Genomic DNA, 22377 nt, shown 5'->3' on the forward strand with positions numbered 1-22377 from the left:
TTCACTTGTATGTCACAAGAATAACTTATTTTGTCATTGATGGCCACTATGTATGTACTTATACACAGTCACAATCATGTATGTACATATGGTTACAAATACACGTATACAATACCAATCGAACTCCTCCCCTCCACTGGGGCTATGGAGAAATCGTGTCTTTAATCAGTATTGGCAGTTGTAGTAATACCGGTGTCCACATAATGTTGAAAGCATCCGTCCTTAACTGGAGTTTAGCTGTTATACTTTCCATCATATATACACTTTTCAATCTTTCCCTCCACTGTTGAACATTTGGTAGCTTTACATTTCTCCATGACTCTGTAATCATCTTCTTTGCAATCAACAGCAACACCCCAAGCAAGTATGTCTGATTTTTGGTATCTATATTTTCTGGAGTCTCTCCTAGTATGAAGCATGCCGGCTCCAGAGGTAGATCCACCCCCAAGATTAGCTTGATCTCCGCCTGAATGTCTCCAATATTGATACAATTTGGGACAATCCATAAAATCTGGGTATGATCACCAATCTTCCCGCATTGCCTCCAGCATAAATCTGAGGTGTTGCTATATCTTGCTAACATAAGAGGAGTCTGAAATACTCTCATTCTAGTTTTCCATTCAAACTCCCTCCAGGCGGGGCTGTTTGTTAACGTATGAACAAAAGACTTGTCCTTTCCCACATTTCATCAGTAATAATAATATTAATTTCCAATTCCCATTTCTGTTTCGTTTCTATAGTGTTTCCTTTTACATAATCTTGAAGTCCTTTATATAAATCCTGGTTCAACCAGATGAATGTTTGAGTACGCAGCGGCATGCAGTAAAACATGACATAGATCAGGTCAACTAATACTGACTGATCTACAGTAAGATCAGTAACAGAGGGAGGGATATGGGTGGAAGTGGAGCAAGAACATAAAAGGAAAACTCTGCAATTGGAAGGGGTGGGAAATGAGTTGAAAGAGGAAGGGAAGAGAATAGGATCACTGGGTGGTGGGATAAATGCGTGCACAATGAAGGGGGGGGGGGAGTGGTGTTCAGGAAGTGTTATTTGAAATTCGAGAATTCATTGATCATAACAGAGTTAGACAACTCAAACTGGAAGAAAATATTCCACTCAAATGTCAGGATCAATAAGCGACATCAAAACTCAATCATGACTCTAAGTATGAAGAACAAACCCTTATCACTTACCACTGCCCTTCTGATAGTACGGGACAAAAAGCCGGGGCAGGTGTTGATCAAACAAAACACATCTCCAGTTCCCTCTGCCTCTCTCAGCTTTCTGAATAACCAGACTCGGTGATTTCTCTTTCCCAGTCAGTGCCTTTTCTCCAACACGTTTGCCATCGCCATTGATCCAAACCAGTCTCATTGGCCCAAGGACGTGAGACACAGAGCAGGTCAGGGTAACGTTGTCTCCCTCAGTCACTGCATCAGACGGTTCAGCTGTGACTGTGGAAACAAGCAGGTTGTTTACATTTTAAACAATAAGTTCATCAGTAAACACAGTGGCAACATTCTGACTCCTACCTTTCACTGTGATTAGATCAATGGTGGGAAATCGTATTGATTCCAGATGACAGGTGTAAACTCCGGCATCTTTAAACACAACGGGGACAATCCTCACATTGAAATCCTTGCCATCGAAGTGTTTCCCTGAGGTCACCAGTCGATTCACGAAGTTGATCCCATTGACATAGATGATGATGGGCTGAGAACGTGCTGCAGATGCTATTACTTTCAGCTGTTGATGGGGATGAGGTGTCCAGAACCACTGAGCACGGGAATAGCTAAAACTCCCAGAACAAACCAGGTGAAGTTCACTGTGACCGGTGCTGGAGCGGTAAAGTGTGTATATCCCATTATATAAATCTGTATCAGAGAGACAGAGGATAACTCCTTTCAGTATTACAGTTACTGTGCCATACACAGATTCTCAACCGTATTCTTATAAACATTTGTGGTGTTTTGTTCAACTGATCAAGTTTCAAATGTAACATCTTTCATGAATGCCGCACTAAACTCATCAGATCTTTATAAAATATAATGTGCTGTACGGCAGTAAGTTGCAGTGAAGTTTGGATATTCCACTCTACATTTCAACATGAGGTTGGCCCCCACACCCGGACTGTCCGGGAATGTCCTGGGATGGAATGAAACCTCCCGGAGACTCCCGAGAGCGGTGTGGGAGGTGAATGTCTGTGTCAGTCTGCAGGAGGTGGTTCAGGTTCAGGTTCAGGTTCAGGTTCAGGTTCGGGTTCAGGTTCGGGTTCAGGTTCAGGTTCAGGTTCGGGTTCGGGTTCAGGTTCGGGTTCGGGTTCAGGTTCAGGTTCAGGTTCAGGTTCAGGTTCAGGTTCGGGTTCAGGTTCGGGTTCGTGTTCGGGTTCGGGTTCGGGTTCAGGTTCAGGTTCAGGTTCAGGTTCGGGTTCGGGTTCGGGTTCAGGTTCGGGTTCGTGTTCGGGTTCGGGTTCGGGTTCAGGTTCGGGTTCAGGTTCGAGTTCGGGTTCGGGTTCGGGTTCGGGTTCAGGTTCAGGTTCAGGTTCAGGTTCAGGTTCAAGTTCAGGTTCAGGTTCAGGTTCAGGTTGAGGTTCAGGTTCAGGTTCGGGTTCAGGTTCAGGTTCAGGTTCAGGTTCAGGCTGTGGACAGAAGCATCCCAGAGGATGCCTGCACGGGGACTGACCCGGACACGTTGGCACTTCAAGTGGATCGGCTCATTCCCATTATTCCCACCATCCCTCTCCCATTCACACCCATTGATTCCCGGTCCTTCCCTGTTCCCGGGTCCTGCTCCCAGCTGAATGCTGATCCCAAGCCCGAGTCTGCAGCAGCTGGAATCACTTCAAGCAACACCAGACTCGGAGAGAAGGGTCAGTGTGGGGAGAGGGGATGGATTGTTGTTCAGTGTTGATGTGTGTGTCGGGACCCCCAGTATGTGTGTGAGCAGCAAGTGCTGGTGACTACACTTTCTATCTGACACTTTGATGTGAGTCCTGTATCAGTATCTCAGTCTCAGATACTGGAGCATTGATGGCAAGATGAGTTCTGTATCAGTATCTCAGTCTCAGATACTGGGGCATTGATGGCAAGATGAGTCCTGTATCTGTATCTCAGTCTCAGATACTGGAGCATTGATGGCAAGATGAGCCCTGTATCTCAGTCTCAGATACTGGAGCATTGATGGCAAGATGAGCCCTGTATCAGTATCTCAGTCTCAGATACTGGAGCATTGATGGCAAGATGAGTCCTGTATCTCAGTCTCAGTCTCAGATACTTGAGCATTGATGGCAAGATGAGTCCTGTATCTCAGTCTCAGTCTCAGATACTGGAGCATTGATGACAAGATGAGCCCTGTATCTCAGTCTCAGATACTGGAGCATTGATGGCAATATGAGCCCTGTATCAGTATCTCAGTCTCAGATATTGGAGCATTGATGACAAGATGAGCCCTGTATCTCAGTCTCAGATACTGGAGCATTGATGACAAGATAAACTGACAAAATACTTTACTGAGCAATGGTTACAGCAAGACATCCCCCTCCTGTGCTGTGTGTCTGTCACACAGAGACAAGCAGGCAGCTGCTCCACACAGAGACTTTCTGGAAACTTCTCCCTGATCATTGCAGCATTTTATACTGGAGAGCAGTTGGTCACGGCCACAGTTCTTCACGGAGCGCACATATAATATTACAAGAAGCACCGTGGTACAAGTGTCTACTTGATATCCAATGGGAGGTGTTTACACTTACACTTGTTTACAGTAAAATCTCCGTTACTTGTGTGAAGAATGTTTCCATTTTCCCGCACTTCACACACATACAGCTTCCCATCCTCCACTGTAACGTGTTGAACCATCAGATAGACTGTGTTATCCAGGCGGATCTGATCAGTGTTGCTCCTGTTCTGCTGGGATGAGTCCATGGGTCTCCAGTGAAGACTGACTGTATCTGAGAGTCTGGAGATGGTGCAGCTGAGTGTAACGTCACTGCCCAGCAGAGGCCTCCGTGGACTTGCCTCAACTGTGAAAAACAGATCAATGAGATTCAGAGTGAGTAGTGGTTTGTACAAGTCTAGTCCCAGATAGGACAATGACATTCTTGCTTGCTGCAGCACAACAGAATATTGTAGGCATCAATACAGAACAGATCAGTGTGTCCATATACCATAGAATATTTATATATACACACATAAATAAACAGATAAAGTACAATAAGCTGTTATAGTTCAGAGTTTGTTTGAAGTTGTGTTTAATAGTCTGATGGCTGTGGGGAAGCTGCTATTCCTGAACCTGGATGTTACAGATTTCAGGCTCCTGTACCTTCTACCTGAAGGCAGTCGAGAGATGAGTGTGTGGCCAGGATGGTGTGGGTCCTTGATGATACTGCCAGCCTTTTTAGGCAGCGACTGCTATAAATCCCCTCGATGGTGTAGAGGTCAGAGCCGATGATGGACTGGGCAGTGTTTACAATTTTTTGTAGTCTTTTCTGCTCCTGGACGCTCAAGTTGTCGAACCAAGCCACTATGCAACCGGTCAGCATTCTCTCTACTGTGCCCTGTAGAAGTTAGAGAGAGTCCTCCTTGACAAACCAACTCTCCGTAATCTTCTCAGGAAGTAGAGGCGCTGATGAGCTTTCTTTATAATTGCATCAGTGTTCTGGGACCAGGAGAGATCTTTGGAAAGATGCACGCCCAGAAATTTGAAGCTCTTGACCCTTTCCACCATCGACCCGTTGATATAAACGGGACTGTGGGTCCCCATCCTACCTCTTCCAAAGTCCACAATCAGTACCTTGGTTTTGCTGGTGTTGAGGGCCAGGTTATTGTGCTGGCACCATATGGACAGTTGCTCGATCTCTCTTCTATAATCTGACTCATCCCCATCAGTGATACGCCCCACAACAGTGGTGTCATCAGCGAACTTGATGATGGAGCTCGCACTGTGACTGGCTACACAGTCATGAGTATAGAGTGAGTACAGCAGGGGGCTGAGCACGCAGCCTTGAGGTGCTCCCGTGCTGATTGTTATTGAGGCTGACACATTTCCACCAATATGAACAGACTGTGGTCTGTGGATGAGGAAGTCAAGGATCCAATTGCAGAGGGATGCGCAGAGACCCAGTTCTGCGAGTTTGGTAACCAGCTTGGAGGGGATGATTGTGTTAAATGCCGGCTGTTCACCGTGGGACTGCAGGTGGAACCGGCAACATACAGGCATTGTTGTATTTACACATGCTCTGTTTCAAATATTCACAACCTGTTGAATATGCATCTATTTCCACTCCTTCTAGGTGTATCTGATTGGTCTCAAGAGGTGAACTCTATGGCAGAGCCCATGTTCCACAGGTCATGGATGGACTTCCATCCACCTGGTCACAGGGTAACATTAAGTAGCAGTGTCACCCAGGGACCACTACACGGACACATTGGTTCCATACCACCTTGCTTGCCGCGATCACCTTACCGTGTGCCGGCAAGAAGACCATGGTATTCGCTGTGGCTAGATTCATTGATTTGCTGTTCCCAGTGAAGTCATCAAACTATTATCACCCATCCCTGCTGATCATTACAGAATCAATGAACAAAATCACTTCCCCAGTTGTTTGACTTTTCACCGGGTGGAAGAAGTCTCACAATTACCGCCATCTCTCATCATTCATTATAGGTGACAATATTTACAGAGATTAATTCAACATTATTGATCCTTATCGCACCCACTCACCTTTCATCCCAAATATTTCATATTGTTTCAGGATTTGCTTTATCGGTTCTGTTTGATTCAAAGTGAAAATTCCCGCCAATTTAAATGTGGGTTTATCAATTGTTAGAGCAAGGGTACTGGTATTCACTTTCATCTCCGGGTACAAGTTGCCAGCGGCGTTATCTTTGATCCAATAGTTCCCCGTTCTTCTAAAAGTCGACAAGTTTCCGATTTCCTTCCCTGAGTGTGGTTTCCATTCCCAGACAATAACAGTGGCTTTCTCAGCATTGTCCGGTCCGTTTAACACAATGTCATCTCCATTATCCAAGAAATACATTCGATTTCTGTTTTCTGTTGCGAATACGAACAATGAAGAATTAACATTTAAAACGCATTTTCCCCACCCACCCCATATCTGTAATCATTAATTTTGAACTGAATTTAATTCCAGACAGTTGTGATCTTCCTTGGGAACCCCAGCGAGGAAGTCACGGTTTGTGAAGAGATGTGTGTGTGGAATAACCTGGCCTGATTGATGCAGGGATATTTCATCACATGAGTGAGTGAGTGAGTGAGTGAGTGAGTGAGTGAGTGAGTGAGTGAGTGAGTGAGTGAGTGAGTGAGTGAGTGAGTGAGTGAGTGAGTGAGTGAGTGAGTGAGTGAGTGAGTGAGAGGGAGGTGGGGATAGGGGGTTGTGTTGGGGTTAGTGGCGGAACTACACCTGGTTTTGAAGGGACTTTGTGGGAGCGTGAAGTGAAGACATTGCGTCTGGTTCTCGGGCTGCGACTGGATCGATAAGTCGAAGGCAGATCCACCCACATGGACTGTGGTGAGGAGATGTTGGGGAGGATAGTGTGGACAACCGTGTCAAAGGCTGCAGAGGCTGAGTGGGTGAGGAGAAGGAGAGGGAGTTGATGGGATGGACTCAGAAATGGAGGTCCAGCAAGGATGGTGTGGGTTTGTGAAGCAGCAACACATACAGGGATGTGGAATGGAGCTCCAGCAAGGATGGTGTGGATTTGTGAGGCAGCAACACATTCAGGGATGTGGAATGGAGGTCCAGCAAGGATGGTGTGGATTTGTGAAGCAGCAACACATACAGGGATGTGGAGAGGAAAGTGAGATTGCCAATAGGGTGCGGGTTTACACGGACAATGATAATTAATGCAAGGTGATTGTGACCGGTGAAGAGAAAGTACTTACTCTGTGTGGAAACTGGTTGAAGCAGGAAAACAAAGAAACCCAACATCAAACCAGCTGGCAAACTGTTGCAGAGAGACCTCGGCATCATTTTGTACATTCTCTGTTTGGAAACAAGGTGTAGGTTTAGATTAAGGATCAGTAGATTGGTAGTTGGCAAATGTTGTATTGAGTACAGCCAGTTTGAAACTCCTGACCCTGGGGCATTTTAGAATTGGCCGCACACAATTACACGGGGAAAATACATTCACTTGGTGGATTCTGCTGCTGGAATATTGTCACTTCAGTAATCTGGGATTTCACCACCATATTCAACCGCTATTGTCCCAAATCATTCATCTGTACTCCGCCTTTTTAATGTTTGACTCAATTACCTCCGACCACTGGTAAAATGTTCTCAACTAAATCAGACTTCGCTAGTGAGTTAATGAACAGAGAAGGCAACATTTAATATTCTCAAACAGTCCCAGGACTTTGCCGGCGAAACGGGAACACAAGTATTCAATTTACATTGACTAGGAAACAGAGATGAGGAAACACTTTTTCTCACAGAGAGTTGTGAGTCTGTGGAATTCTCTGCCTCAGTGGAGGCCGGTTCTCTGGATGCTTTCAAGAGAGACTTAGATAGGGCTCTTAAAGATAGCGGAGTCAGGGGAAATGGGGAGAAGGCAGGAACGGGGTACTGATTGTGGATGATCAGCCATGATCACATTGAATGGCGGTGCTGGCTCGAAGGGCCGAATGGCCTCTACTCCTGCACCTGTTGTCTATTGTCTATTGACACCAGTAGGAAAATGGCATATGATGGTCATTTAGCTGTGGGAAATAAAGGAGACAAAACGAAATTAATAAAGTTTGTATGCCCTTGTCAAATCTAAAGTGGAACAAACATGTTTGAATGAGTGATATATCACAGTTTACAGGACATCCAACATTGTTCAGTTTCTGGATACCTGTTAAACCACTCTTTGACATGAAGTGAGACTGCAGTGAGGTCGCCTACCTTGTGAGAAGAGACTGATGGTGAACGAGTACAGAGACTGAGTGACAAAGCTCCAAGCACGGCGACACACTGAGATTCACAGTCTCACACAGTTTCTTTGGAAGGGCAAACACCCTTCCTCTTTCTATCCAGCTCAGGATTCACACACCATTTGTGTTGATAATGTTTACGTCAGATTAAAAATCATCTTGTAAAATCTAATTTGGACAAAACAGATCGGGAATTTCCTGAGGTCACAAATATATTGGATAAGTTTAGACTTGGAACCTCCTTATATTAAATGCTATTAGTGGGTGGCAAATGTCTAAGATAATGGCAAATGAGGGAATCTGCTGTTTTGTAACGAAGGGAACATTGTCAATATTCACGCCTTGCAGCTGTGTTAGAGCTTTAGCTCAAGTTCAAGTGAGTTTATTGTCATGTGTCCCTGATAGAAACATAGAAACATAGACAATAGGTGCAGGTGTAGAGGCCATTCGGCCCTTCGAGTCTGCACCGCCATTCAATATGATCATGGCTGATCATCCAACTCAGTATCCTGTACCTGCCTTCTCTCCATACCCCCTGATCCCTTTAGGCACAAGGGCCACTACTAACTCCCTCTTAAATATAGCCAATGAACTGTGGCCTCAACTACCTTCTGTGGTAGAGAATTCCACAGATTCACCACTCACTATGTGTGAAAAATGTTTTCCTCATTAGATTAGATTAGATAGCCTTTATTATCATTCAGACCGAAGTCTGAACGAAATTGAAGCAGTCATACATACAATACAATAGAATAAAAAACAACAATAAACACATATTAACATCCACCACAGTGAGTCCACCCAACATCTCCTCACTGTGATGGAGGCAAAAGTCTTAGGTCTGCAGTCTCTTCCCTCCTCTTCTCCCTCTGCGCTGAGGCGATACCCCCCGGGCGATGTTAAAAACTGTCCCGCGGCTCAAACACCGCGGCCCGGGGTGGTCGAAGCTGCCGTCCACCAGTCCCGCCGACGCAGCCGCTGGCCCGCGGCCGAACCCCGGACTCAGGCCACCACCGCAAGAACACCGTCCAAGCCACCGGAGCATCGTTCCAGCCCCGAGCCGGATCGCCCTCACGTGAGTACTGTTACCGTCTCAGCCTCGCGCCAGGCCGCCCCGACCGGGCGCCGCTCCTCCCTCGGGCTGGGAGCGCCGTACCTCCCCGAGCTCGGCCACTCCGACGGGAGCACCGTTCCTTCCTCGGGCCGGCCGTCCTCACGGGAGCGTCACAGCCCCTCACGGAAGCCCTGTTCCAGCCCCGAGCCGGGCCGCCCTCACGGGAGCGAGCTCAGTGCGAGTCCTGGCGGGCTCTGCCTCCTGAGCCTCGAGGTCGCCAGCTCCGCCACTAGGCCTCAGCGCAGACGGAGGCAGAGAAGGGGAATACGACAAAAAAGCCGCATTCCCCCGCAGGGAGAGACAGCAAGCCCCGTTTCAACCCCCCCCCCCCAAACAGAAACTAAAAACCAAAACTAGACTAACCAAAACGAAAATAAACAACACAAAAAACACAAAACAAACAGGACTGCCGGAGAGCCGCTGCAGCCAGAGCCGCGCCGCTACTAGGAACTCATATCGCACCTAGAAGATTTCCCCCTTATCCTTAAACTGTGACCCCTTTTTCTGGACTTCCCCAACATCGAGAACAATCTTCCTGCATCTAGCCTGTCCAACCCCTTAAGAATTTTGTAGGTTTCTATAAGATCCCCCTCAATCTTCTAAATTCTAGCGAGTACAAGCCGAGTCTATCCACTCTTTCTTAATATATGAAAGTCCTGACATCCCAGTAATCAGTCTGGTGAACCTTCTCTGTACTCCCTCTATGGCAAGAATGTATTTCCTCTGATTAGGAGACCAAAACTGTACGCAATACTCCAGGTGTGGTCTCACCAAGACCCTGTACAACTGCAGTAGAACCTCCCTGCTCCTATACTCAAATCCTTTTGCTATGAATGCTAACATACCATTGGCTTTCTTCACTGCCTGCTGCACCTGCATGCCTACTTTCAATGACTGGTGTACCATGACACCCAGGTCTCGTTGCATCTCTCCCTTTCCTAATCGGCCACCATTCCGATAATAGTCTACTTTCCTGTTTTTGCCACCAAAGTGGATAACCTCACATTTATCCACATTATACTGCATCTGCCTTGCATTTGCCCACTCACCCAGCCTATCCAAGTCACCTTGCAGCCTCCTAGCATCCTCCTCACAGCTAACACTGCCCCCCAGCTTCGTGTCATCCGCAAACTTGTAGATGTTGCATTCAATTCCCTCGTCCAAATCATTAATATATATCGTAAATAGCTGGGGTCCCAGCACTGAGCCTTGCGGTACCCCACTAGTCACTGCTGGTCCCCGCACCGGGCCTTGCGCTGCCCCACTAGTCGCTGCTGGTCCCCGCACCGACCCTTGCGCTGCCCCACTAGTCACTGCTGGTCCCAGCACCGGGCCTTGCGCTGCCCCACTAGTCCCCGCTCCGGGCCTTGCGGTACCCCACTAGTCACTGCCTGCCATTGTGAAAAGGACCCGTTTACTCCTACTCTTTGCTTCCTGTCTGTCAGCCAGTTCTCTATCCACATCAATACTGAACCCCCAATACCGTGTGCTTTAAGTTTGTATACTAATCTCTTATGTGGGACCTTGTCGAAATCCTTCTGAAAGTCCAGATATAACACATCACTATTCAGATAGGACAATGAAATTCTTGGTTTGCTTCAGCACAACAGAACATAGTTGGCATTGACAACAAAACAGATCAGTGTGTCCATATAACATTATATGTCCATATACCATTATAGCAGTTTAAATCTATATCCAAATGTATCACATCACGGTGGGTTTAGGGGGTTACAAATGAGGTACATTTGAGAATCAGGATCATACATTATTGTCAAACTTAGTACAATATTGAATGTAAATTTTCTCCCGAGCTTTTATTTTCACTCAAGGAGGAACCTGCAGCCAATATTTTCATTAGCATCCAAATAGTTCCTGCATCTTGCAGTGTTCTCCAAGTTCAACATCACAGAGTGCACCAAGACCATCACAGCCTCTGTAAATAACCCACATAGTGGCGGCGCGGCTCTGGCTGCAGCGGCTCTCCGGCAGTCCTGTTAGTTTTGTGTTTTTTGGTTTGTTTATTTTCGTTTTGGTTAGTCTAGTTTTGGTTTTTAGTTTGTGTTTTGGGGGGGGGGGGTTGAAACGGGGCTTGCTGTCTCTCCCTGCGGGGGAATGCGACTTTTTTGTCGTATTCCCCTTCTCTGCCTCCGTCTGCGCTGAGGCCTAGTGGCGGAGCTGGCGACCTCGAGGCTCAGGAGGCAGAGCCCGCCAGGACTCGCACTGAGCTCGCTCCCGTGAGGGCGGCCCGGCTCGGGGCTGGAACAGGGCTTTCGTGAGGGGCTGTGACGGCCGGCCCGAGGAAGGAACGGTGCTCCCGTCGGAGTAGCCGAGCTCGGGGAGGTACTACGTTCCCAGCTTGAGGGAGGAGCGGCGCCCGGTCGGGGCGGCCCAGCCTGAGGGAGGAGCGGCGCCCGGTCGGGGCGGCCCAGCTTGAGGGAGGAGCGGTGCCCGGTCGGGGCGGCCTGGCGCGAGGGAGGAGCGGCGGCCTGGCGCGAGGCTGAGACGGTGGCAGTACTCACGTGAGGGCGATCCGGCTCGGGGCTGGAACGACGCTCCGGGGGCTGGGACGGCAGTTCTGGTGGCGGTGGCCTGAGACCGGGGGTTCGGCCGCGGGCCAGCGGCTGCGTCAGCAGGTCTGGTGAGCGGCAGCTTCGACTACCCCGGGCCGCGGTGTTTGAGCCGCAGGACAGGTTTTAACATCGCCCGGGGGGTATCGCCTCAGCGCAGAAGGAGAAGAGGAGGGAAGAGACTGCAGCCCTAAGACTTTTGCCTCCATCACAGTGAGGAGATGTTGGGTGGACTCACTGTGGTGGATGTTAATATGTGTTTATTGTTGTTTTTTATTGTATTGTATTATATGTAATGACTGCTTAAATTTCGTTCAGACTTCGGTCTGGATGACAAATAAAAGGCAATTCAATTCAATAATCACCTTGCAGTGTTCTCCAAGTTCAACATCACAGAGTGCACCAAGACCTTCACAGCTCTGAGAATAACCCACATAACCACCTTGCAGTGTTCTCCAAGTTCAACATCACAGAGTGCACCAAGACCTTCACAGCCTCTGAGAATAACCCACATAACCACCTTGCATTTCTCTAAAACAAATGTCACCATTTGAAGTGGTGATGATGTGTAAAATCATAATGAAGAATGTTTGATCATCGTGTGATCTTGAACAGAACTGGGCCACTAAGGAAATGTTTGCATTACATTTGCAAAGGAAATGCTGCAGTGAATAGCTAGTTGGCAAGTGTTGTATTGAACACAGCCACTTTGAAAACCCTTGGCCAGGATCATTTGAGAATTAACCGCACACAATTACACGGGGAAGGACCATTCCTCTGTGGAATCTGCCACTGGAATATTATCACTGCTGTCATCTGGGATTTCACAACCACATTCAGTCGCTTTGCCTTGACTGAAACGACTCATCTGTACGTCGACAGTTTCATTCTTGACCCACTTCCTTCCTGCTTCTCGGTAGAATGGTTTTATCTCATTTGTACCTCACTAGTCAGTCAATTAATTGAGCGAGCGGGCAACAGAACGGCGAGGACGTTGAACATCCTCAATCAGTCCCAGAGGATTGCCGGAGAAATGGGAAAAATAAAATCCGCATGAGCATGGATACATTAGATTGACCAGAAAGCCCAAATGGGTAAAATGGCAGATGCTGATCATTTAGCTTCATTAAGTTTCTAGTGGAAATAATGGAGACAGAAATACATTTGATAAAGTTTAGTGTTGGAAGGAACTGCAGATGCTGCTTTATACCGAGTATAGACACTAAAGTAACTGGGTGGGACAGGCAGCATCTCTGGAGAGAAGGAATGGGTGACGTTTCGGGTCAAAGAAGTCTGGATCTGAAGAAGGGTCTCGACACAAAACCTCACCCATTCTTTCTCTCCAGATGCTGCCTGTCCCGCTGAGTTACTCCAGCATTTTGTGTCTCTCTTCATTATTCATTACGTTTCTATGTAAAATCTAAAGCAGAACAGACTGGTACAGTCTAATAAATGGCTGTAGGAGTGGAATATCACATGTTAGAAATTTAAAACCTTACATAGACTATATTACCCAAAAACTAAATTAAGTAAACTTTTTCCAAATGTCTCCCCCATCTGTGATAAATGTCTATCCCATGAAGCAACTATAGCACATTCCTTTGTTTTTTGTAGAAAAATCCAAACATATTGGAATGAAACTTTTGAAATATTTACAAAATTATTTAAAATAAAACTGAAACCGAACGCAGAATTGATTATTTTTGGAACCATGGAAGGCAGCCTTGAGCTAACTGCGTCCCAAAAGAGCCGACTTAATTACGGTTTAATAATGGGAAAAAAACTCATACTTAAATTCTGCAAAAATGCCCCAACACCAACAATAAATATGTGGATTTCAAATATGTTCGAAACGTTACACCTGGAAGATATGAGATTCCTTCTAGCAGGCAAACCAGACCATTTCCAAATGATTTGGTCTCCATTTATCGACTTACTACAAGTATAAGGTGCAACAGAATTCTGAAAATAAATGGTTTCAGGACCTGGTGAGGGGGGAGGAAAAATAGAAAGTTGGTTTATCCCTTTTAGCTCTTTTTATTAACTTTTAATATATCTTCTGTTTTCTTTTTCTCTTTTTCTTTTTCTATGGCTTGCTTCTTAACTCTTTTTCGAACTTTTCATGTCTAATGGTCTCTTTTGATCACTCTTTCACACACTTACTATCCTATTTAACTCTCTTTACTTTTCTTCTTTTCAAAGTTTAAAATATAAAGTGGTACAGGAAATGTATTATGTTATTTTTGGCTTATAACCATATAACCATATAACCATATAACAATTACAGCACGGAAACAGGCCATCTCGGCCCTACAAGTCCGTGCCGAACAACTTTTTTCCCTTAGTCCCACCTGCCTGCACTCATACCATAACCCTCCATTCCCTTCTCATCCATATGCCTATCCAATTTATTTTTAAATGATACCAACGAACCTGCCTCCACCACTTCCACTGGAAGCTCATTCCACACAGCTACCACTCTCTGAGTAAAGAAGTTCCCCCTCATGTTACCCCTAAACTTCTGTCCCTTAATTCTCAAGTCATGTCCTCTTGTTTGAATCTTCCCTACTCTCAGTGGGAAAAGCTGATAGTCAACTCTGTCTATCCCTCTCATCATTTTAAAGACCTCTATCAAGTCCCCCTTTAACCTTCTGCGCTCCAGAGAATAAAGACCTAACTTGTTCAACCTTTCTCTGTAACTTAGTTGTTGAAACCCAGGCAACATTCTACTAAATCTCCTCTGTACTCTCTCTATTTTGTTGACATCCTTCCCATAATTGGGCGACCAAAATTGTACACCATACTCCAGATTTGGTCTCACCAATGCCTTGTACAATTTTAACATTACATCCCAGCTTCTATACTCAATGCTCTGATTTATAAAGGGTAGCACACCAAAAGCTTTCTTTACCACCCTATCTATATGAGATTCCACCTTCAAGGAACTATGCACGGTTATTCCCAGATCCCTCTGTTCAACTGTATTCTTCAATTCCCTACCATTTACCATGTACGTCCTATTTTGATTTGTCCTGCCAAGGTGTAGCACCTCGCATTTATCAGCATTAAACTCCATCTGCCATCTTTCAGCCCACTCTTCCAACTGGCCTAAATCACTCTGTAGACTTTGGAAATCCTCTTCATTATCCACAACACCCCCTATCTTGGTATCATCTGCATACTTATTAATCCAATTTACCACACCTTCATCCAGATCATTGATGTACATGTACATATTATTGTAATGTACACTACTAATAAATAAAATTATATGTAAAAAATGAATAAATTAAAAAAAGAAAGTATTGAACACAGAGTTCCGTTTCTAGATCCCATTTAAACCACACCTTTACCTGAAGTGAACCTGTAGTAAGGTCGCCTACCTTGTGGGAAGAGACTGATGGTGAACGAGTCCAGAGACTGGGCAGCAAAGCTCCAAGCACGGTGACACACTGACTTCCCCAGTCTCACGCTGTGTCTTATGAACCTGCAGGACCTTCCTCTTCCTCTCCTGCTCAGGGTTTAGACATCACTTCTGTTGAAAGTGTTTGAGTCAGTGTAAAACCCATCTTGTCAAACCTTATTCGGCAAAGGAAAATGGGAATTTACTGAGCTCAAACATGCATTGGATGCGTTGAGATATGGAACCTCATCTTTCTAAATGGGAAGGGGGAAAAGGGGAAGTACAACGGGATATGGGGGTCCTTGTACATCAGTCTATGAAAGTAAGCATGCAGGTACAGCAGGCAGTGAAGAAAGCCAATGGCACGTTGGCCTTTATAACAAGAGGAATCAATATAGGAGCAAAGAGGTCCTTCTGCAGTTGTACAGAGCCCTAGTGAGACCACACCTGGAGTATTGTGTACAGTTTTGGTCCCCTAATTTGAGGAAGGACATTCTTGCTATTGAGGGAGCCCAGCGTAGGTTCACCAGGTTAATTCCCGGGATGGCAGGACTGTCATATGCTGAGAGAATGGAGCGGCTGGGCTTGTACACTCTGGAGTTTAGAAGGATGAGAGGGCATCTCATTGAAACATATAAGATTGTTAAGGGCTTGTACACGCTAGTGATAATAAAATGCTGTATTTATTCAGTTATTCCAATATTGTGTGAAATTATCTCCTGAGTTTCACACAAGGTAAACCCACCAGTCACCAGCCTCATCATCATCCAATTTCTTCTGCAACTTCCAGTTTTCTCCAAATCAAACGGCACAGTTTGCACCAAGACCTTCACAACCTCTGGGAATAAATCACGACCCTTCCAGTTCAATTCAGTTTAGTTCAGTGTCACGTTCGTGAGGTAAAGAGAAAAGCTTTTGCAGAATGCTAACCAGCCTGGAGAAAGACAAGTATAATTAATGCTATTCACAACTGAAGTTAGAATAGTTTCCAGTAACACATATTCAAGCAGGTGACTGTGTGATGTTTGAAATGTCTATGATAATGACAAATGACAAAATCTGTTGTTTTGTAATAAATGGAACGGTGAATATTCTTGCCTGTTCATGCTGTAGTTGGTCCGATAGTTCAAACTAATATTCATTGCATCAGATCATGGTGGAGGTTGGACTTAGGAGGTCACCAATCAGCAGCATATGATCATCAAACTACTACAATTTGTCAAAGTAAGTCCAATATTGAGAGCAAATTTCTCCTCAGTTCTGAATTTCACTCAAGGTAGAACCTCCAGCAAACATTTTCACAATCACTAGTTTTTCCCTCTTTCATTTGGTGTTCTCCAAGCCCAACCTCACAGAGTTGCACCAAGATCTTCACAGCCTAGAGATATAGACACGAGAGATACATTGTGTTCCAGGTGTACACTGGCCCTATCCCCGAACTCTATCCCCATTACATTGATGACTACATCGATGCTAGAAAATATATCCACAATATGCAAACACAATCCATACCCAGAATTGTTTGGTCATGTTAGTGGAGTGGCACAAATTGACCCAGTTAGTCACCATGATAACTTGGAAATACATTGCTGATCCTTCGTTATTTGTGGGGCCTACTCCTATCATTTACATCATTTACTAAACACATCCATCAGTGGTGGAATAAGGATGGTCACATCCTCATGGGTTAAAACTGGAAGCCTAAACACTGAGGCCCACATCCAAAAACATAGATTTATCAGCAAAACATCTGGAGGGAATCACAACGTGCAGCTCATCATCAGCTCAGGAGTTAGTGTCGTCCTCATTGTGACAGGAAATCTAATCAGGCTCCTTCCTTAATCCGGGTTAACAACTCATTTCCCCCATATTGTGTGAATTCTGCAGAGAAATACAATTCATTTTTATTGCTGCTCAGCCTCTGTTTCAGATATTTTCCCCCAGTTCCTGAATCTTTCTCTTCGTAATTCATCTCATCTCCCCGTCCACCCCACACTGTCCGTCCCTCTCACATTCTAAACATAGAAACAAAGACAATAGGTGCAGGAGTAGAGGCCATTCGGCCATTCGAGCCTGCACCATTCACCATTCAATATGATCATGGCTGATCATCCAACTCAGTATCCTGTACCTGCCTTCTCTCCATACCCCCTGATCCCTTTAGCCACAAGGACCACATCTAACTCCCTCTTAAATATCGCCAATGATCTGTGGCCTCAACTACTTTCCGTGGCAGAGAATTCCACAGATTCACCATTCTCTGTGTGTGAAAAAAAATGTTTTTCTCTTCTCGGTCCTAAAAGATTTCCCCCTTATCCTTAAACTGTGTGTGGCCCCTGGTTCTGGATTTCCCCAACATCGGGAATAATCTTTCTTCATCTAGCCTGTCCAACCCCTTAAGAATTTTGTAAGTTTCTATAAGATCCCCCCTCAATCTTCTAAATTCTAGCGAGTACAAGCCGAGTCTATCCAGTCTTTCTTCATATGTAAGTCCTGCCATCCCAGGAATCAGTCTGGTGAACCTTCTCTGTACTCCCTCAACTCCCTCCAGGGCCTAACACAGATCCTTCCTCTTTTACGCTGACGTTATCTCTCTTTACCCTTTACATTTAAAAGTAATTCCGTATAATTCTATTTATGTAATGTTTTTAAATACATGAGAACAGAACATGGGGCATGTGTGTTGAGGATGTATTTATTATAAGGATAGTAACTAACTATTGTATTGTTGGTGTCTTGACCAAAAAGCGTAATTTTTAAATTTATTGTTGCTTCTTCCCACTGATTAAAAAATAAAATAATGGTGTTTCTTTCTAGTAAATGCTGCTCTTTATTCATTAAAACATATTTCATTCTCCAACCTGGTTTTGTGTTTCCAGGTTCCAAAACAGTGTTTGGATATTTAAAATAATTTATGCGATAAGACAATGTATTTTTGAATGTATGTAAGTGAAATCATGGCAAACAAATCTATTGGAGATGATGGTGATGTACCGTGTAGAATAGATAAGGGAGAAGATGTGGAGACACAAGAGTTTGTAGATTCTGGAAACACCAGCAAAGAGCAAACTGCTGGAGGGAATTTGTGGATCAGGAATCATCTGTGGAAGTAAATGGACAGATGACCATTCGCAACTGAAGAAGGGTCACGATACACAGGGTCATCTGTACATTTACCTCGACAGATGCTGCCTGACCCACTGAGTCCCTCCAGCAGATTGTTGTTGTTTGTTTCAGGGAGAACAAGTCGATGTGTCCAATTTTCAGAAGGTCTTTGAATGTTTAAACATGTGGATTAGGCAATGTTAAACAGGCATGAATTGAAAATTATTTGGCAGACAGGAAACAGAGAGGAGACTTTGTTAGGGTGGCAGGTGGTGATGAATGATCCAGCATCAAGCCAGTTCTTGAGTCTGTTATTTTCAATGTTCATCAATGGTATTGACAAGGAAACAAATTTAATGTTTCTAAGTTTGATGACATGAAACTGAGAGTAAATAGGAGAAGCAAAGAGGATGCAAAGAGGTTTCCAGGTGATGTCAGTCAGTTGAGTTACTTGTCAAATATACACAGATGCAGCAGAGAGTCATAGAGCTGTAGAGCATGGAAATAGACACATCAACCCAACTGCTGACCAAGATGTCCAACTGACCCCATCACAATTGGCTGTCCCTGGCCCATGTCTCTCCAAACATGTCTTTGTGCTCTCCTTACCGGAGAAAGGGTTTTTCAGCCACACATGTAATGCAGCCAAGGCTGACCAGACTGATTCCTGGAATGGCAGGACTAATGTGTAAGGAGAGGAGGAGCTGACTGAGCCAGTAGTCACTGGAGTCTGGAAGACTTAAACATGACCTCTCTAAATTAAACAACATTCAAAGCAGAGCTAGACAGACTCGATACATAAAGATATTTCCAGTGACTGTAGGATCTGGAACAACGGGTTTTGGACTCAAGATAAGGGGTGAAACATTTAGGGCTGAGACATTTCTTCATTGTGAATATGGTGAGCCATTGAAATTCACTCCACAGAAAATGGTAGATGGCAGGTCACTGAATCTTGTTCAGTAGGGGATAGATTTATTTGATATAAAATGCATCAACATTTATCGGGAGAGAATTGGAATATGAGAATGTTTTGAATGATTGAACAGGCTCAAAGTGACAAATAATCCACCCCTGATTCCCTTTTGCAAGTTTCAATAGGTTTTGGGATAGTTTGATGTTGTCTTTGTCCTTCACCATTCTGATGTTTATTTACACATTGTGAAATTTAGTCAGATAAAAAACAGGAAGTGAAACAGCCCACAGGTGAGAATAGATGAATCATTGTGGTTAAATTGCAACAGCTCTTCCTGCAGCTTTGACCATTGCTCTGAATGATCTGCCCTCACCAAGATGGCCGCCGACCTCACCTGCCCTCATCAAGATGGCCGTCGACCTCACCTGCCCTCACCAAGATGGCCACCGTCAACCCCATATTTAGACCAAAGATCCTAGAGCAGAGTTCCGCTATAGGATCTTTGATTTACACGGTGCGGGCGCAGCAGCAGCAGCTTCTGTGGATCGTCTCGGGGCTGAAACAACCTTCCATTTTCCAGCATCTGCAGTTCCTTCTTCAACACAACCCCCTCACCAAGATGGCCGCCGGCTGAGGACCTCACCAAGATGGCCGCCGGCGGACGACCTCACCAAGATGGCCGCCAGCGGGCGACCTCACCAAGATGGCCGCCGGCGGACGACCTCACCAAGATGGCCGCCGGCGGACGACCTCACCAAGATGGCCGCCGGCGGGCGACCTCACCAAGATGGCCGCCGGCGGGCGACCTCACCGGTCTGAAGAAGGGTTTCGGCCCGAAACGTCGCCTATTTCCTTAGCTGCACCCGCTGAGTTTCCCCAGCAATTTTGTGGACCTCACCAAGATGGCCGTTCTTCCGCCCGCCCCATCGACCGCGTCAAAATGGCGGCGGAGAAGAAGCGACGGTTCCCCGCGGACGGACAGAGTTGAGGTAAATAATATTGTCTAGATATCGTGTAGTTTTAGTTGTAGTTATAGTATAAATATAGTGTAGTGTAGATATAGTGTAGTGTGGTCTAGTGTAGTACAGTACAGAACACTGTGTGTGTGGTCAATATAGTACAGCTACAGTCTAGTGTAGACCACACACACACACACAGAGCTGAGGTAAATAATGTCTAGTATAGTGTAAATATAGTTACAGTGTAGTGTAGTTTAGTGTAGAACACTGTGTGTGTGGGGGGTCAATATGGGTCAATATCACCATATAATGTACAGAATGGAGAAATTACTGAGGTAAATAATGTTGTAAATCAACGGGAATTGTCTTTGTCTAGTGTAGTGTAGATATATAGTGTAGTGTAGTGTAGTGTAGTATAGTGTAGTGTAGTGTAGTGTAGTCATATATAGTGCAGTTACAGTGCAGTAGTACACGTGTGGTGCAGTACAGAACACTGTATGTGAAGTCAATAAACTAGACGGACGGAGCTGAGGTAAAGAATGGTGTAAATGAGCGGGAATTGTCTTTGTAGTTTAGTCTAGTGTAAATATATAGTTATAGTTACAGTGTAGTACAGTACAGAACAGTTACAGTGTAGTGTATACACGTATAGTATAGTATAGTACACGTGTGTGTGTGGGGTCAAAATGGTGGATATATATATATATATATACACAGTACAGTTCACGTGTGTGAGGTCAATGACCACATAAATAATGTTGTAAATGAGCTGGAAATGTGTGTGTCTGTGGTCAATAAATATAAATATATAGTTACAGTGTAGTGTAGTGTAGTGTAGTACACGTGTGTGTGTGTGGGGTCAATATTGTTAATATTGTAAATATATATCGTTATAGTGTAGTGTAGTATAGTGCACGTGTAGTACAGTCCAGTACAGAACACTGTGTGTGTGTGGGGTCAATATTGTTAATATAGTGTAGTCTAGTACACGTGTGTGTGGTCAATATGGGTCAATGACCACATAAATACAGTATAGTCAATAAACTAGACAGACGGAGCTGAGGTAAATAATGTTGTAAATGAGCGGGATATGTGTGTGTCTGTGGTCAATAAATATAAATATATAGTACAGTTACAGTGTAGTGTAGTGTAGTCTAGTACAGAACTCTATGTGTGTGTGTTGAGAAATTACTGGGGTAAATGATGTTGTAAATGAGCGGGAACTGTCTGGTCAATATTGTCAATATATATAAATATAGTGCAGTTACAGTCCAGTACAGTGTAGTACAGAACAATGTGTGTGTGGGGGGTTAATATATATATTAGTACAGTACAGTGTAGTGTACAGTATAGTCTGTGGGGTCAATATTGTCAATATCACCACATAAATACAGTTATAATACAGTGTAGTGTAGTCCAGTACAGAACACTGTGTGTGGGGGAATTAGTGAGGTGAATAATGTTTTAAATGAGCGGGAACTGTCTGTGGTCAATGTTGTTAATATCAGCACATAATCTACAGTACAGTACGTGCGTGCGTGCGTGCGTGTGTGTGTGTGTGTGTGTGTGTGTGTGTGTGTGTCTGTGTGTGTGTTTGTGTGTGTGTGTGTGTGTGTGTGTGTGTGTGTGTGTGTGTGTGCGTGTGTGTGAAGACTGGTTATAAATAAACCAGCCTCCACCCTCTGTCTTATTCACTCAGGTCAATAACCGAGGTTACAAATAAATAAATAAATAAATGAGCAGCGGAATCAGCGAAATAAATAAACCCGGTAAATCTGGGGGAGAGAGAGAGAGCAGAGGTCAATCTCTACATAAACTACACGTCTGGGGGAATAAAACTGGGGTCCATAATATAAACTCACCGCCTGGAGCAGCGTCCTGAGATAAAACACGTTATAAACATCTATCTCCCTCTCTCTGGCTCTTAACCCCCCCCTCTCTGTAAATAATCAATAAATCACCAAATAAACAATACGTCTGGGGGAGTAAACCCAGTAAATGTGGGGTAAATAATGTTATAAACACACAGGGGAGTGGAATAAACACGGTCTGGGGTAAATCTGGGGTAAATAATGTTATAAACGCACTGGGAGCGGAATAAACGCGGTCTGGGGTAAAACTGGGGTAAATAATGTTATAAACACACAGGGGAGCAGAATAAACCCTGTAAATCTGGGATAAATAATGTTATAAACGCACAGGGGAGCGGAATACACCCGGTCTGGGGTAAATCTGGGGTAAATAAGTACGTTTATTGGCCAATTATTCACATACAAGGAATTTGCCTTGGTGCTCCGCCCACAAGTAACAACATGACATATAGTGACAGTAAATAATGTTATAAGCACACAGGGGATCGAAATAAACCCAGTCTGGGG

At 44.8% G+C, this 22377-nt stretch overlaps 1 protein-coding gene across 1 annotated transcript; it reads right to left on the reverse strand.

Moving 5' to 3' along the window:
• Window positions 1-1745: 1745 nt before the first annotated feature.
• On the reverse strand, window positions 1746-15144 carry LOC116966223. The gene is made up of 6 exons (XM_033012369.1): window positions 15000-15144; window positions 6904-7003; window positions 5722-6051; window positions 3752-4021; window positions 1830-1877; window positions 1746-1795 (listed from the first exon to the last, which is right to left on the reverse strand). The coding sequence occupies exons 2-6, from the start codon at window positions 6998-7000 to the stop codon at window positions 1746-1748; spliced, it is 795 nt and encodes a 264-aa protein (XP_032868260.1). The 5' UTR covers window positions 7001-7003; window positions 15000-15144.
• Between the last annotated feature and the right edge of the window lie 7233 nt (window positions 15145-22377).

Source organism: Amblyraja radiata, chromosome 36, assembly GCF_010909765.2.
Source record: "Amblyraja radiata isolate CabotCenter1 chromosome 36, sAmbRad1.1.pri, whole genome shotgun sequence".
In the NCBI taxonomy this organism is placed as follows: Eukaryota; Metazoa; Chordata; class Chondrichthyes; order Rajiformes; family Rajidae; genus Amblyraja; species Amblyraja radiata.